Source organism: Mytilus californianus, unplaced genomic scaffold (assembly GCF_021869535.1).
Source record: "Mytilus californianus isolate M0D057914Y unplaced genomic scaffold, xbMytCali1.0.p SCAF_3, whole genome shotgun sequence".
In the NCBI taxonomy this organism is placed as follows: Eukaryota; Metazoa; Mollusca; class Bivalvia; order Mytilida; family Mytilidae; genus Mytilus; species Mytilus californianus.
In genome coordinates, this window is record NW_026262679.1 from 50,400,066 (window position 1) to 50,418,137 (window position 18,072).

General features: G+C 30.0%; 1 protein-coding gene across 9 annotated transcripts in view; it reads right to left on the reverse strand.

Annotated features, from left to right (window-relative positions):
* Nucleotides 1-8,171: 8,171 nt before the first annotated feature.
* The window catches only part of LOC127734803 (protein dead ringer homolog), a 37,372-nt gene continuing 27,471 nt past the window's right edge, over nt 8,172-18,072 (reverse strand). For 4 of the 9 annotated variants that reach the window (XM_052244814.1, XM_052244816.1, XM_052244810.1 and 1 more), the window contains 2 exons: nt 15,665-15,925; nt 8,172-10,926 (listed from right to left, as the gene is read on the reverse strand). In XM_052244814.1, the coding sequence (XP_052100774.1) occupies nt 10,823-10,926; nt 15,665-15,925 (365 nt within the window). In that variant the 3' untranslated portion in view covers nt 8,172-10,822. Of the gene's footprint in view, nt 10,927-15,664; nt 15,929-18,072 lie in introns of all 9 variants that reach the window. The other 5 variants (XM_052244813.1, XM_052244815.1, XM_052244809.1 and 2 more) reach the window with 2 other exon arrangements.

Consider the following 18,072-nt stretch of genomic DNA (forward strand, 5'->3'; position numbering starts at 1 on the left):
CTGACTGGTAGACAGCAACCCGCTATCAACAAATTCATGAATCGTCAATTTGAAGATGTAGATAAAAATGAAGCAGAAATAATTGCATCTGTGGTATCCAATTTTCAAGTTAAATGAGATAGATAACGTAGACCCCAAACTTTGCATTTATTTGTGGAAGGACGTCATTATTAAGATTGAACGTGAAGCTAAAGAATTATGCTAGCTTTTCTTAATTTCTTTTTAGTATGTGTGTGTGGGGGAGGGGGGTATTTTTTGTGGTGTTTTGTGGACCTTTTCTTGTTCGTTTGCTTTTTCTATTCATGATAATGTCTGTCTTTCATCAACATCTGTATTGACATGAAATATCATTGATATGGTCATATTTATAAATTAACAGTTTACAAAACTTTAAATTGTTCGAAGTACTTAGGATTTTCTAAACCCGGAATAGATTACCTTAGCTGCATTTTCTTTTTCTCCATGCAAAACCTTTCGCATCTGGCATACAAATTTTAAAGCCTTGTATCCTTAGTGATCTTTTTAAAAAGCTTTTCATTATAACTTTGGTTTCTTCTCCCAATTTAAAAAAATGGTTTCTGCACATTTTACCAATGTTTGCTGTTATACTTCGGTATAGAAATACGTTATCCCTGGACTTTTCTAATCCGACAGTAAAACCCATGCTTAAAAGGGGCGTTTGTTGTGCTGTACGGGATGCATAAATAAACAGCCAAAAAAGGGGGATACATGGGGCCGTTGTATTTTACGCCTCGTGAAGGGAGATTACGACACTCTCTAAACGTTAAAGAAACTAGACAATTCTTTGATTGGTACGTAGGTGATCTGTTGCAATTCAAAACGTCTGCTCGTTACCAAACTACTCCCATTTTCTAGCGGTAGTCAAAATATCCTTTAATCCCGGCCTACCCATTTTGCAAAACTTATCAATTGTTTTTATTTCTAATTTGTTCTCGTTTTGAATATGCATACACTGTTTGACAATGGACGTTGAGCAAACAATAATTAATCAACCTATCCGTTTTGAAACAATATATTTATATATATTGTTTTATATCTACAGAAAAGTAGGTGGTGTACAAGTAGAGGTCAGGTATACTTCATCACATGCTTTGCAATTTTGCAACGAAGCTCTTGATTTGTACGTATCGAAATTTAAAAAATAAATGCACCTACTTCAATTTGGCTATACATGAGGGTCTTTGGTTGAATAGTAGCAGTCGTGAATAAATATGATAGGATTGTGTGAGTTTATTAATTAAAGAAGTGAGAAAGTTGGTGGTCCTTGTTTACTTCTTTGTCGTTTTAATTTATTTATCTTATCATCTATAGCTTTCTATAAATTTAAGAGATTTCTATCTGAAATAAAGATTAACTTCAAACGGTTGACTAACTGACGATGTGTCACAATGTATTTATAATCGATGAAATCGCGAGGAAATCAATGTAATGTGGCGTGGCTATTGTTACGTGTTTGATTTATTTCAAAGCCTTTTCATTTTGTTTTAGAGGGAGACAATGTTTAAAAGAAGATATCTGTTAATTTTCATGATTTGGTTGAAGAATTTGGGGTTTATTTTACTCTAATCAAGGTTAAAATGTGACCTTTACTTCGTATTTGATCCCGTATTTGAGGACAATTTCATTAAATGATCGTTTGAACTGGTATTAATTTCATGTTTCTGTATTAACCAGGACCAATTAACGACCGATTCATAAAATAAGACTGAATCATATTGATAAGGAGGTTCATAGATTGTACAAATTGTTTTATATATCTTTAAAACTCGAGAAAAAAAAATCGGCCGTTATTTTCCGTTTATCTACGATCGCTCCTGTAGAAATGATAGTGCATGTGTAATGAAACGTCCTTGATTTTATTATTTCCAAATGGAAGAAATATTTTAGAATACCTTTTCCACTTGTAGAAATATTACAGTATTCGTTTCTGACGGATTAAGGCTATAAAATATGTGTTACAACAAGAACATATATTATAGCAATTTTATAACAAAATTTTCAGGCAATCTTCTGTTGATAGGAACAAATATACATCTACAAAATGAGGACGCTGAGTTATTTGAGTTATCTTATATAATGATAAAATAGTATTAAGAATGTGTACGAGAGTAATTGAAACCCTTGTCTTAAAAGAGAAGGTCCTTAAATCATAAAAACATAAAATATGTTCTTATATTGGACCAAAGTCTGCAGTATCTGTTTTATCTTACACGCAAATAAATGGTAAATAATATTTTCAACATTCTTCGGTATTTCAAAATCAAGGAAAATACAGATTTATCAAATAGAGGTACCAGTAGTTTCGGACGCACAAAATTTATTAAACGTTGTTTTCATTTAATAGTATTGGGACGACACCATCGCTGGTTGACTTATTATCCCCGAGAATGTGATCAGCTCAGGAGTCAGTGGTTCGGTACTTATATGATGACATATGATGTGTAAAATATTCATCTAACATTCCCTGTTGATGAATGAAGAAATTACTAAGAAACGCAGGTTCCATGTCCCTCATGCAAAATTGACATTAGTTGACTTTGCCTTATCTTTTAGTTCTTTTTAGTCATACGACTCGTGACGTTTCTACGTATTGATACATCTCTGGCTTTCAAATGTTTGGGTTGCAGCGTTCCTGATAAAGGTATATTGTGAAATAAACTTGCGATGCACGAAATCTATAAAGTGTTATTTCATTTAAGGAAGGACTGTAATATTTTTTCTGTCTATGAAATAATAACATAAAAAATGTGATGCACACTGGGGAAACCCGCGTAGCGTGTTAGTTAAAAGTGTGCACCACATTTTTTTAAGGTTATTTCGAATAGACAGAAGAAAATATTACAGTCATTCCTCATAATAATAATTCTATGAGCTGATAGACAAAACACTTTCTGCCAATCAGAAGACGTGTTACATCCAAAATTTAATTATTTACCGATGTTCAAAACTAGTAAATGAACCGATAGAAAAGAAAAAAAACAGATCCAAATGATGCATTATCATTTTAAAAGCTTAGTAGATTTATGACAGGACTTTATTCGGTCCTAACGGACAGGTTTCTTGTCAACTGAATTTACATGCCGAACACAAAGTACGCACCATTTATATATCTGCAAATAAAGTACTTTTGGATTGCTTATATAAATAATTGCGAGCATTCTTACAACTGAATTATGTGGTATTATTTTACTTATATCTGTAAATAAGCATGCTTCAAAACCCTCCGAGTTTTAGAACTAAAAATTGATTTTGTTGTCTTTATTTTTTTAGTTTCCCTTTTAAGGTGGTACACAACAGGGAGATAACTCTGTAAAAATCAGTTGAACGTTTTAATCAAGTTCAAATGTTAAGGAAATATTAAGCTTCTCAATGATCAAAATTAGTGTTTGTCAACTGAACTGCTATATATCTAATGAAATTTTTCTTAATTTACTGATAATTACAATAGCGTTCATTAGATGGGGTAATTGTTTATGTAAAAACCTATTTGCCTCTGACAAATGGTTGTAATTAAAATATTGTAATAATATGATGACACTCTGCAAAAATTTTGAACATGTCCAATGCAATATATTTTCTTTGCTCTTAAAAAAATATACCCTTGGACATATAAATTTTGTCAATTCATGTAAAATTTTAACATTTTTGCGCAAAAAGTCATCTATACTATCTATTCAATAAATATTTTTGCTTTCACAAAAGTATTTTTCCCTTTTTAAATCTGATCATTTCATTCGTCAGGTGTATTAAGGTTAATAATCGAAAACTAATTGAAGGCCTTCAAACAACAAAGGCAGTTGGAATTAAAAAGTAAAATGAAAATTAGTATGATCATTTCATGAAAGGAATGAATGACTAAAATTTATAATACGTAGCAAGCTGATGATTTTCAATCATTAATAAACAAATAAAAGTAACCATTAACACGCCATGAACATTATCTACTGATAAAGTAGGCATCAGAATTGTATTTATGAAATGTATTTAAAGGTGCATCCAAGGATTGGTGCCGTAACTCTTTCTTATAAAAAATTCATTACTGCAGAATCTTCAATTATTTCTATTTTTTGTGGTATCTTTTAATTATTTTTTTCATGTCCTAGTTGTTTAATATCTGTAACAATCTATTTTTGAGTACTTTATCTAATATGAATGTACATTCAGTTTTATAGAACTACTTCAGTGCAACTATTTAAGAACATTTTGCAATAGCAATATTACATATTCGAGGGAAAAGTATAACTAACCATGCATACTGATGTTCGACGAAGCTAAAATGTACAAAAAGCAAATGTTTAAACAATAGAAACATTTTATCTCTTAAGGTTTAGACGATCAAAACATCCATGACCATAACATTATCAACGTTCTCTTTTAATTTATCAATGTAATTGAACTGTTGTCTATTTTTTAAGGAAGTGTTTAAGTTAATTGCATAACTCTTAAAACAATGATTTATGAATTGATCAGACACCAAATTTGTTTTTAAAACTTACCACAAATAATTTCTTTTGCACATTAGGACTGAAACTCTTATTGAAGTTTTAAACAAACCAGACGAATCAGAAGTATGTCCAAATACAATTCATACAAGATAATAATAAAGAAAGTCAAAAACAAAAAGAATTGATTAGTAACATCATGCATTACATAATTTGAAAATGAATATTTACCTTCATAGTAACATTCTGCACACCAACCTTGTAAGCCATATAACAGCTTGCAGCCTGCAGGTGTTTTTTTCTTTTCTTAAACTACCTAATGTTTACAGCTTTTCATTTGACGATATAATTTGTCCCACATAACCCTAGACCTATAAAACCTGCATTTTTTTCAAATAAAGTAAATTAAGGCGACAGTAGTTTACCAATGTTCAGATCTCATGAATCGATTAGGAAGAGACAAATCAAGGTAACAAACAAAAACTGAGGGAACTCAACGACATTTTGTTTCTTTAGCAAATAAGGCTATCTTGACAATGTGGTTCCCATTGCTGTTTGTCTATTTTCGGAGCAGTCGGGTTGTTATTTGGTCTGTTGTACTGACCCACATTTAAGGTAATTCCTTACTTCCCATTTTTATGTATTATTATATCAAGAAATTGACGACTGAGACCAACTTTACGACAATGTTATTTTTTCAATGAGATCATTCTGTCTTCCTTACTTTGATTTAAGGATTTTGATGTCTCCCTGGTAACAACGTTCTATTTGTAGCCGTTTGTGAAAGCCAGTCAAAAGTTCTTATACATATAAAAAAGGTATATCTCTTGGAGATGTGGGATGATTGTCATTTAGACAACCATCCACCAGAATTCAAAGAACGAGAATGTTAACAATTAAAGGTCAAAAGACTGCAACGTACCTTGATGCCGCTGTTTTCAAACTCCTCTTCAAATCTCTTACAAACTGTCTCACTATATTTAGAAAAACCGTAAAAATATTGTAATGACGTGTCAGTCAGATACCAATTCGTATAATTTCTGTATTCTTAAATTTTTAGGCCATTTTGCTCTATTCTTTATATTTTTGCCCATTATTCTCTATTCTTTATATTTTTTGCCCATTATTCTCTATTCTTTATATTTTAGCACCCCATTATTCTCTATTCTTTATGTTTTTGTCCATTTTTCTCTATTCTTTATGTTTTTTTTTATTTTTCTCTTTTCTTTATATGTTTAGCCCTTTATTCTCTATTCTGTAAGCCCCCATCCAGACCCTCCTTTATCTCCTAATACAACAGAAAGGCCCATTTAGAATGAACTCTGATACTTGACTCATTAGTAGTTGTGTAGGTCAGAAAAATTGTGCTTTGCAATCGAAGAACCCTACATTTGCTATGCAAATACAACGAAGCAAAAAATAACACTGTTCTAAAACAAATTAGATTTTTTCAAAAAAGTGTGATATTTCTACAGACAGTGGGTACTAATATGTTCGGCCTCCTTACCCAAACCCGCTTACTGTGGCTTGACTGTAAGTGTTGCTCTCCACCTATTACAATTTATTTAAAATTGTGACCAAATTTCAATTTATTTTATCAAACCAAAATATTCAATTGGTCAGAAATTTTAAAAACTGCTGTAGAAAAACAGTCAAGGGGTGAAAGTGCAAGGTGGTAAATCAAAGTATACTTACAATCCTATAAGACCTTAATTCCATTTCATTGATATTATGAAAAAATCAGTCTAACAATTTCTATACAAATTTTATTGTAATTGTCATGCTAAAGGTGATAGGTAGTAATTTGTGAATTGCTTTAAAAAAGTTCAAACTAGGCTTCCATACAATTTTTTTTTTCGAAAGGTCTTCTTTATTCATACGAATCAGACATAATTTGAATTAAAACATCTTATATTCAGTAAAATATATGTGAAATTACAATACGTTGCTAATAAGTTTCTATGGGAGATAATCTAAAAGCATTGGTCTTTTGAAATACTGATCAAATTTCCCTTTAAAACGTCAAGAGAATATATTTAAGCTTCAAGTATATTTCACCAAGTATTTTAGAGATTAATTCAAAGAAAGCTTTGTAGCATGCATAGAAAAACACCATTTTATTAAAACAATTCAAAAACTAAAATTTTGACATTTTTTTAGCAATTCAAAAATTACTACCTTTCACCTTTTGCACGACAATTACAATAAAATTTGTATAGAAATTGTTAGACTGATTTATATTATAGTATGCTTTATTTAGTCATCTTACAGCAGTTTTCTGACCAGTTGAACAGTTTGGTTTGATAAAATAATTTGCAATTTGGTCAGATTTTTTCATAAACTGCAATAGGTGGAGAGCAACATTTACAGTCAAGTTACAGTAATGACAAAACAAATTTAAGCAAAACCATTTGTCTTCACTATCCGGTGTATTGGTAATGTATTTATATTAATAATCATTTTTTAACAAGTACTTGCTTATCACGTCGTTGAGATTAAAGATACCAGACTTAAGAAGGACAGCATTTTATCATCACCTTTAGACAATGAGTAATACTAAAAAATACTAACTTTTTGAACGCATCGACGATTTCTGTTTTCCTTTTTTTTTTAACTTCGCCCTCTTGAGTAGTGACATACCATCTACACAATAGTTATGACCTCTGCCTCCATCAGTTAATACAATATGCAAGAGCAAAGTCTCGTTGTGGGCATTTCATTAACATCAACATTGCAAGTTCCAAGGTCGTTATTAAGAAATTTGTTGATTGTTAAAGTGTTTCAATTTACTAGAAACTTTAATTTGTGCTTTCTTTGGTCCAAGATGTTTTTATCCGTGTGACATTATTACTGGACAAACTGGTTGTACAATTCCATGTCTTTTGACACTTGCAACTGTAAATTGAATCATTTGACGGGAGATGCATGATGAATACGAGAAGATCCTCACTAATTGAACATAACTAGTTTTGCTTCTTTTCGAGTCATGTGATTCTGATTGTGTTCATTCCGTATTTTGACTGATAGACTTATGATGTTGATTTGACAGCAGTCGACTACCTTCATATTCAACGTCACACCAGTTTAAATAACACATTTTTCTTGGACATTTTTCACCAACAAACTAAGATAATTAGGGAACAAAGTTTAGTTTTGAATTGGCTGCATACAAAAACATCGAGCAATACTGAATTTAAAAAGAAATACCGGAAACCTGGCTGGCAAACTCAACTTCAAATAGTTTTAAATTCCCAATCAGTTATTCATATCAAAATCAGTAATACATTTAAGTATGAAATGGATAATCTCTGTAGTATCCTTTTTCAGTTTACGTGACACTAATATGCAAAATAAATAAGTGAATTGGGCTTCTCTAAGTATGTCAACATCATGACGGAGAGGAATGGTTATGGATTTTGAAAGTACTTCTCAATAGATAAATTTCCCCGTTTCCCCCTTATCTTTGAAGAGTTTAAATAGCAATTTCTGAAATTTACTTGCATAAATATATCTCACAATGGATATATAGAGGTTCAACTTATGACTTTCGATGTGTACTTTTTGTATGATTATACTATTGTCTGATTTAATAATTATTGAACCCAGTTTCGAGTGATCCACTAAATTTCAAACAAATTCTGCATATCCTTGAAACCACTCAAGTATCTTATGTTGCCACAAGTCAGTAAAAAGTATGTGGCACATAACAAGTTTTAAAGATAATTTATTCTGTAATAAAATGACATTTTAATAATAAACATAAAGATCACAAAACAAAAAATATTATGCACTTTCAATAGTCTTGAATCATATATAAACACCTCAGTTTTGTTATAGATATGTACATTTACTTATGAGGTATTGTTATTACAAAATGGGACTATCACTTAAAATACAGACAACAATTAAAAATACAAAGTACTCATCATCAGCTACTTTATAGTAGCTTGAATATAATATAATTGCTTTTGAATGAAAAACAGTTTACTGCATCTACTGAGGTAACATAAGACTATGGGTTAATCCAGAAGTCATTTATGCTTAACCTATGCTATGTTTTGTGGTAAGAGTGGCTATGTATTGACTCTACCTGTTGTGGTAACCAAAGAAAAACGACATGCAATTATATGCCATTATTTCCAGAAATTACTGTGAAAATGTAACATGATAAGCAAAGTATTGATATAAAAATATTTGCTTTTAGTAATATTACTCAATTATAAAATGAACTGGTTTACAAATATAGATCATTTCATTTTAAATTCCTTGGTTTATAATATAGGTTTATCGGTTGTGAATTCCTAGATTTAGAATACATATGTCTATAAAGTGTACAGTATTCTTTACTCTGAAGATTTACATGTTCTTGTCAGCAAAGTAAAAAGTAATCTGACAGTGTCATTGCTACTCTAAAAGAAATACTTTTCCACCAATTAAAATTAAAAAAAAACCTACAAGACTATCCTGGGCAAGACTCTTGCACAGCTGTTTATGAAACAGAATATCAAATTAACAAAACTCAACATCTGATAAATGCAATAACATTGATCAAATCATTCTTTGAGAAATAAAAGGAAAAGGTATAAAGAATTAAATAGCACTATTGGTATCTTCCTTTTTTCTTCCAGTTGAAATTATATCATTGCACTTTAAAACAAGTTAAAAGAAAGTGTAATTTAAAACAGTGTAAACAAAGACATGGTTCAAAGAAAAATTATATTATAATTATTATTATAATAATTAGGACTTTTAAAACATTGAAAGAGAAAAACAAAATATACATTGGTGTTAGAACTATTTATGTATTTATCTATTAGTTAACTATCTAAATTTAGGTGAACAAAATTCCTTTTTATTACACTTTTATGTGCATTCTATACATTTATAAATCAATTCCATAAATTTTTAATTGATTATATCATTGGAAGCAGAAATGTAACATATATATCATTTTTGCAATATTAAGATGCAGTTCAATAATTTAAAATTTTTAATCCAAGGTACCACCAAATAAAGATAATCGACTTAATTTATTTAACTCTTACCAAAAGAGTATATATAATAACTGCAGTTTTGAAATAAATGTAGGGGAAAAATACCATGTTGACACAAAATATAAATACTGTATCAATGTTTTTTTGCTCTTTATAATATATAAGTTATACAGAATTATAAAAATTGGAGCTTTTAGTTTTCACTTCCCTCTTGATGTTCATGGACTTTGAAATATGAAGTGAAATAGTATACACATGAATAAATTTCATTTATTCTGATGATGTTTATTCACAATCATGTGTTGTTCACAAGGAAATCATATCATATTTTTTATGGTATACGGAAATCTTTTACTTTATCAATATTTGTGTTGAAATATGCATATAATGAGTATTGTACGATACAACAGAAATAAATATTGCAACATTTGAGCACAAGATTACTAATATTCTGAACACATAAATCTCTAAATCTAATACTTATAAACCCTCCCACATAAGCTATATGGCAACTAAATCCCAAACCCTGTAAACCTTGCCCCTATATGAACATTAAAAAACATATTAATTTTGTGTATAAGCAAAAACAAATTGTCATTTTCATTGACATGAAATGATAATACTTATTTCTTTGCATTTTACACATCAATTTGTTTGAAAAAAGCCAAAGCTATCTTGAGTCATCTCCAGTGTCACATGACACAATTCACACACATATCTCGTACAACACACACCCTCCTAACACTACAACTTGGTCCTCATATTTTACATCAGACATTTTATTTCATTCATCACTTTCATATCTTTCAGAAATGTTAAATTATTGCATGAATTTTACACAGACAGTATATCAAGTCAACAACTCCGACATATAAATATTTAAAAAAAAATTTTATGTGAAACAAACATGTGAGTGAATTAAGATAACAGAGCAAAATTTGTAAAATAAAAAATGGCACTATTTCTACAGCTTTTCCTTTTTCCTCACATACAGGTATTCATATTTTAAAAAACATTCAAATTTCAAAAACTATCAAACAGTCAATTTCTGCTTCTTATCTTGATTCAAGATATAACTGGCAGTGGTTTGATTTATCAGACCTCTGTCTTTACAATTCTGAGTCATGGTCAGCTCCATTCAAGTTTTTCTTGGGTCATATTGGTTGGCCCCATAAATCATAATAAGTCAGATCATGTGACCTGCATGTCAACCAATCATCATCAGTGAATAATATTGTCATGGCAAGTCTATATTTGATTTTGATTGGTCAGGACAAATGTCAATCAGATCTAATTGAAAAATCTTGTCATGGCAAGGTAAATGATTGGTCATTTTAAAATAAAATGGTTGTTCATGTTGCTAAGTTACAGCCGCCGAGGATTATGGGCAAATAAAACTCCTTGATACATGATGCCATTTATTTCCATGCTGACTACCAATGAATTATCTATGTCTGATCTACCATCATCTGAAAAATAAACAGAATATGTTGTAAAATTTGAATAAATAAAAATATATCAAAGTTATTGTAGTTAATTACATCATAGTGACTCCAACATTCTCATTAAATTAAGTATGATAGCTAATTTACATATTCATTAGTTGGTTTAACTTTTTATCAATCTAAATTTCAAATTGTTGGTAAACAAATCAAAGACTTGAATGCCAAATTGGTCATGAACATCTGTTTAAGAAAGTACATCAGGTAAAAGATATAGCACAGGAAAACCCTTGACAATAACTAGAATATCAAAGGACAACGCTTTAATTGCTATTCTTCATCCTGAAAGTTGCAGGAATGTCTGGAAAGCATAAGTTTTGACACAGGAGGAGGACACTTACTATGTACTGACAAAGTACAACTGAGTGGCAAGGATGAGGAGCAGGAATAGGTCACTTTTTCAAGCTTCATAATATATGACTAGGGTGAGAAATTAACATGAAATATGTGAAAAGGTTGCTGATTGTATCATAAGCATCTGAAATCACTGAATCAGATGTTAATATTTTTTATTTAAAAATGTGGTTAATAGATATAAGAAGATGTGGTATTAGTGCCAATGAGACAACTCTCCATCCAAGTCAAAATTTATAAGTAAACCATTATAGGTCAAAAGTATGGTCTTCAACACGGTGTCTTGGCTCACACCGAACAGCAAGCTATAAAGGGCCCCAAAAATTACTAGTGTAAAACCATACAAACGGGAAAACCAACGTTCTAATCTATATCAAAAACGAGAAACGAGAAACACTTATGAACCACATCAACAAACAACAACTACTGAACATCAGATTCCTGACTTAGGACAGGTGCAAACCATCGCAGCGGGTATTAAACGTTTTAATGGTAAAACCACATTAGATAATGCATGAGATATTAGTCAAATATATTCTAACTATCCAGAAATAGTGTAATATAGCTATAGTAAAGGTCTTTTTTCTTCACCTTCATTTCCTTTAGAGGACCCAACCCTTTATAGGGCTATACTGAACCTAATGTAACCTTTAGCCTAACTCAAACCTTTACCTGACCCTGACACTAGCCCTAACCTTGACCTAATGCAAACCTAAACTTAAATGTTACCCTAAAGTACTGTGTTCCCTACAGTTCATGAATGTTTGGAAAGCAGAAGATATTACATGCATGTGAGACAACACGAATGCCATGGAGGAATTGTTATCAATATTTGACTTTGTTTTTTAACTGGTAAAATAACTTTCATCTAGAATCTTTACTGACATCTTTGTTGAGCTTAATGATATAAAGCAGTTATTGATTTAAGCTGAATTCTATGAACCTTACTGATATTTTTACTTGAATCAACAAATAATAAGACAGATGTTTAATAATTTGAACCCCTTTAATTATCCTACTTTTAACGTGGTTATACATGAACATGTGATTGAACTAAAACCCATTTTAGAGACAGATTTCTTTATATTAAAACATTCAACATATCAATGCATATTGTGATGCAAGAGATATTTTATCAAAACAATATTTAAAAGCTATTCTAAAGGTAAAGCAGTTCAGTTTCAGATTAAATCTGTAATTTTGATATAAAATGTTTGATATTAATGTATGCGTTACCAATTAAATATTCAATTATGTCTTCAAATGTTTCGGTGTTTCTTGTACATTTGTACTAGATGTCACAAACTTACACAACTTCCGAAAAATTTTATGGTACATTTGAGAAATCCATTTGTATCACATATATAATTGGTAATTTCTGAAGATGTTTTAATATTGTAACAAATTGATTTTTTTATAATGCATTATCAGTTCAAAAGTCTATAAGGTAAATTTCATCAATAAAATTTTTCAATTTTCCATCATCAAACGAGTCTATTACTATGTCATTTTTAAAAATATTTTTGATCAATCTTTCAATGAATAATATTCTTCAATTTACAAAAGTTATCTCTGAATTTTACTCTTAAAGAATCATCTCATTTAGGTCCCATTTACAAATATATTAATAAATTACACTAGCTGACAAATTGATATATTACAATATTCTATGATAGTAAAAATTTTGATAAAAGAGAAAAGTGTGCCTTGTAATAAGGCAATTTCTGTCTCCACATTATAATGATATTAAATCAGTAAGTTGGCAGCAAAATTTTGTAAATATGCACTTTTTGTCATCTTATGTTTTCCTTTCATCCTTAATGCTATTATGAAAATGGCTTTTTTCAAAACTCGTCCATGTGATCAAATTGAAATTATTTTAATCAATTTTTTTAATTTCAATATTCTTCAGAAAAAAAAGTATGTTATCAAAATTTAAATAATATATTTTAATGCTTCCAGTGAAAGACAGAAATATGCAGAGTAATTGGTTTTATGATTAAAATTATGTAACCCTTAGTTTTTGCTAACATTTTTTTGAAAATCTTGAACAGAATACTAAAGTATTAAATAATTTTAATGGTGATATCTGATATTGTCAACGTTTTTTCAATGGTCAGGGGTATTGAAACTTGAAAGGGAGTGTGAAAAAAGTTCTCATATAAATATTAATAAAATCAATTTGAACTACAAGATTTGCAGTACTTTGCATCTCAGTAAAAGTTCAGGTCACATTAAAAAATACCCGTTAGTATTAGTCATTTTCTACCCTTAATAATAAAAGCAGATCAAACCAGACCGATGTGAAATCGGAAAATTATTTTACCTACAAAGATATATAATCCTAATATGGTTTAATGTACTATATATAAATTAGAAATAAATGGACTTGCACTAAAATCATTTAGGGAATATTGGATCTCTTTCTATGGAGTAACCATATTACTTTGTCATTACTAGACACAGAGAGTAAATGTTTTCTTATAAATTTTATTGTGGAAAATATAACATTCAGTTAATAAGCCTTGTCAGATTAAAAATCAATTTAACATGAAATATTTCTCCAATTTGACAGAATCATGTTTAAGAGTAATAAAGTCTTAAACATTAAATGGTTCTAAATAGACTCTACTCTTTGAAGACTTTGTTTGAGGGGAGCATCAAAAAATTTATACACTGTTCCTTGTAATATTACAGAATTTAGTATTCAGTAGAGTCAAGAACCATGGTAATTTGATTACATCCAGTATTTTTATGCTCTTTTAAGAAATATTTCAATAATTTTATAAATACATTAATTTATTCAAAAATAATAAATTGAAATCTTTTAATATTTTCAATCTCCAGTCAGAAGCTATAAAATTAAGAAATATGAAATAAGCAGTTAAAGAGGCATGAAAATTGTCTCCGATTTTAATGATCAAAGACCAGTACCCTAAAAGCTGGCCCCAGTTTAATTCACCGTTATATTAAATGTATCAATTAGATCTGAATAGCAAACGAGACATCAAAAAGGTAATTCACTTGTCAAAAATCATCTTGGATCCATTCAGGATAGTTAAAGTGACTTTTTTATCATAACATTTTTACCGCAGTGACACACCCCCTTTACAGTGACACAGGACATTAATGCATTACGTTTGATCTCATTTTTATACATCCAATAGAGAAGTCAGAGACAGACTCCTGTTTTGCATGATGTTCTAATATTTTCATTAAAGTATAATGAGATTTTGTTTTTATTGTCTTTTTAGTGTTCGATGAATACCAACATTTAGACAAACATCAAAAAGATCAAATTCTAATATTATGAAATACTTTGGAAAATTGTAATTTTCTCACATGATATAACAAAATTGTTCACTTTTATACTAATCTCATTTTAAAACTTCAAACACAAATGTCCTCACATGTACAAGATCCAACCTTTTTTTATTATCAAACATTTAATTGTGTGCTTTTCAGTTGTGATATTTAATCCATACTGCAATACGATATATTTCCTTCTTTTTTATAAATTACAGTACGAAATGAGTTCAACTATTGGTAATTTGAACAAATAAGTGCTAATAAGGCCATCCTAGGCTAATTTCCATGAAAATTCAAATATACATGTACATTATCATAAATATACAACATCAATCAATATGTGCAGGATTGTATCAAATAACAAATGTGTGCAGTACAATGTACTGCATTATAATAACCAACTGATATGTGCAGGACTGTGTTATAATAACATTTTCAAGTATTAGTTGAACCCAAATAGCATCTCCATTATTGTTTTGTTTTCATTAACATACAGCAGGAAAATTTGATCTATGTACCAGTTTTCTTACAAGTATAGCACTCTATTCAGATTCTAACAGAACATTTATAAAAACTGATTGCCACGAAATAGCACAATAGCGCTGAAAGTGGCGTTAAACACCAATCAATCAATATAACAATAGCAGCTGTTGTGTGTGGGGTAGGAGATGATGTTATCCTGAATTTCCTAAAAAGATAAAGAATTAATTTTTCCAAGGTCTGCCGAAAAAATATCACATTCATTCCAGGATCCTGAAAATTAAATCATTAATTCCCCCTTCCCATTAATTGTAAATCCCAAATTCCCGCAAATATCAAGGCCCAATTCCGACGTCCCAAAAGAGGTCCTTACACCCCTCTGATGTATTAAAAAATGCTCATGTGTGACAGGTTGAATTATCATTACAATCATTTTTTGTACAGCTCCTGTAAAAATCTACATAGAATTAACAGGTTGCATGAAAATTTTCTAAAAAATTTAATAACTCCTGCTGTTTAAAACCCCCAACAAACTAAGATTGGTCCAAAGTTAGGAACTTACTCCTACTTGTTATTTTTATATGTGTACTGGGCATGCCCACATGTGAGATGAGACGTTCTTCTTCTGTAGTCAATAATCTTTTACGAGGTGGTTCTTCGGCTACCATTGCTGCTGCCCGTGATGCCTCTTCCATTTTCCTTGTCGCATGTTCCATTACCCGTGAGGCTGCTTCCATGGCAATAGCATCACGCTCTGTAAAATGTTCTGCTAGAGCTCTATGATGTGGATGTGCTGGTGGAATACTATCTTCTTCCTCGCCAGCTGCTAAAAATAAACATTATGAAATAAATGAAATTCTCAGAAGGTTAATGTAGATTTTTCAATGTTTGGTGAGGCTTTTAAACAACTGGAAACAATATATGAACATTTTAAGAAATAGTAAGGAAAATATATATATAAAAAAAAATGTTCCCTTATCATTTATTAAATCAAAGACAATGTCTTATTTTTTTAAATTGTAAATTTTGATAACCATATGAATATACAGTGAAAGTTAGGTTGACTACGTACAACAGAAGCAAAGTAACGGAAATTAAAAATTTGATGAAAAATGGGAATTTTTGTTTGGAGAGAAATGTACTAGGTGATTTTATTCAATATTTCATCTAATTTCTTATTAAAAGAATAAAAACTACATCAAACCATCTTCAATAGTTTGTACCAAGCACCAAGAATCAATTCTTTGTTATATCAAATAAAAGTGAATTAAGTGAAGCAGTTTAATAATGAGATTTTGCTGGTACCAAGCTGTTCACTTTGCTGTATTTAGTTCAGGATACAATAAAAATTAAATCTAAATAAAGTTTATATTTAGTTCAGGATACATTTAAGAAAGACAATTTCATACAGGAAAAAAAAAAATCCTAAGATTTTTGTACATATCATCAATCAATTCGTTGTACTAGTTTCATGTTTTTTACAGTTTTCAACTTCCGTTAATTGTGAAAATCTGTTTTCTTTGTTTTGGATTCTATGAAATAGGACATTAAGAAAAGAGACAATAAAAACATGTCAAATTTGTAGCTAAATGATAAGGAAATTTTGAGGAAAAATTAGCTAAATGATCTTTATTATATGTGTTTGATAGGAAGGATGAGTTTCATGAATCCAGATTACAATCAATAGAATTCAACAATAAAAAAAACATAAGACACACCATAAAATTTAATTTGTGGTTTTTTTCAAACTTTAAATTTTTCACAGATTTAATCAAAGTCGAGGATCAGAAAATAATTCTGTAAATGAAATCTTTTCTTCATGTAACTATTTGTGTATATTTTGTAACAATTTTAAATCTGAAAACAATAAGTACGGTTTTTACCAACGCTCCTAATATAAATCATCTATATAAAATGAAGTACAGAAATTAACTTCTGCTATTGATAAATTACATCAGTCTTATCAGTGATCGATTTAATGTTCTTTTGTTCACAAAGGATGTTTCGGGAGCTCTATTTTATTGTATCATTTTCCGAACAAATGTTTGCCTCTTCAAGCGCTATGTGATAAATGGTTTTCAAAGCCCTTAACACGATATCAAGTTATTATCAAACAATAGATATGAAATGAACCGACTAAGGGTCAAACATGGCCTATTTTTTAAAGTTGACTCCCAGCTAGACATCGTGTCCCTATGGTTTTGATAGGAGGTGCAATTATCAATGGTTGTTTGTACTATGTGAGGGATTTATTTAACATTTCTCCAATTGACTGTGTTCATGATTAAAGTATTAAACTCATAAATATTATGAGCGTGAACGTATTAAACACACCAGCCAGCAATGTAACTCGATCAATGTTATTAACCTTTTGTTTGACTTGGACTACCGGTAATTGAGAGTGTTAAGAAGGAGAAGAGCAGATAAAATTACAGTATTTAAATAATTTCTTGAATTATAAACTCTCATCCTGAACTCTTCAATTCATCATTTGGGTTTATAAATATATCATTATCATTTGACGATATTTAATCATGGTCATAATTTGTCTTGCTTTTTAATTTCAATTCACAGTCATTGATATATATAATTCTGTACAATTAACAGAAATAAGATTTGGCAAAAGATAAGTACGGGAAAAGGTTTGAATGATGTTCTATGATCATGCTATGAGCAAATTAACTAGCTGCGATCAACTTTTGTACCTAGTGACTTTTCGATCAAATCATGTAATTAATCGCATATTTTATTTGGCAGACACCAAAATCATAGAGGTGGACTTTCATCACGAAACATGTCACTTTCTATTTCATTTTAAACTTTGCATGCATCCCCACAATGTGGTTAAAGGCCAGTGTACCAAAGTTTAAAAAGAAAACATACTTTGACCAATCTATGGTGATTAAGTTTCAAGTTTAGTTTAATTAATTTATATATATATATTTTTTTAAATTTAGTAAACTCTTGACA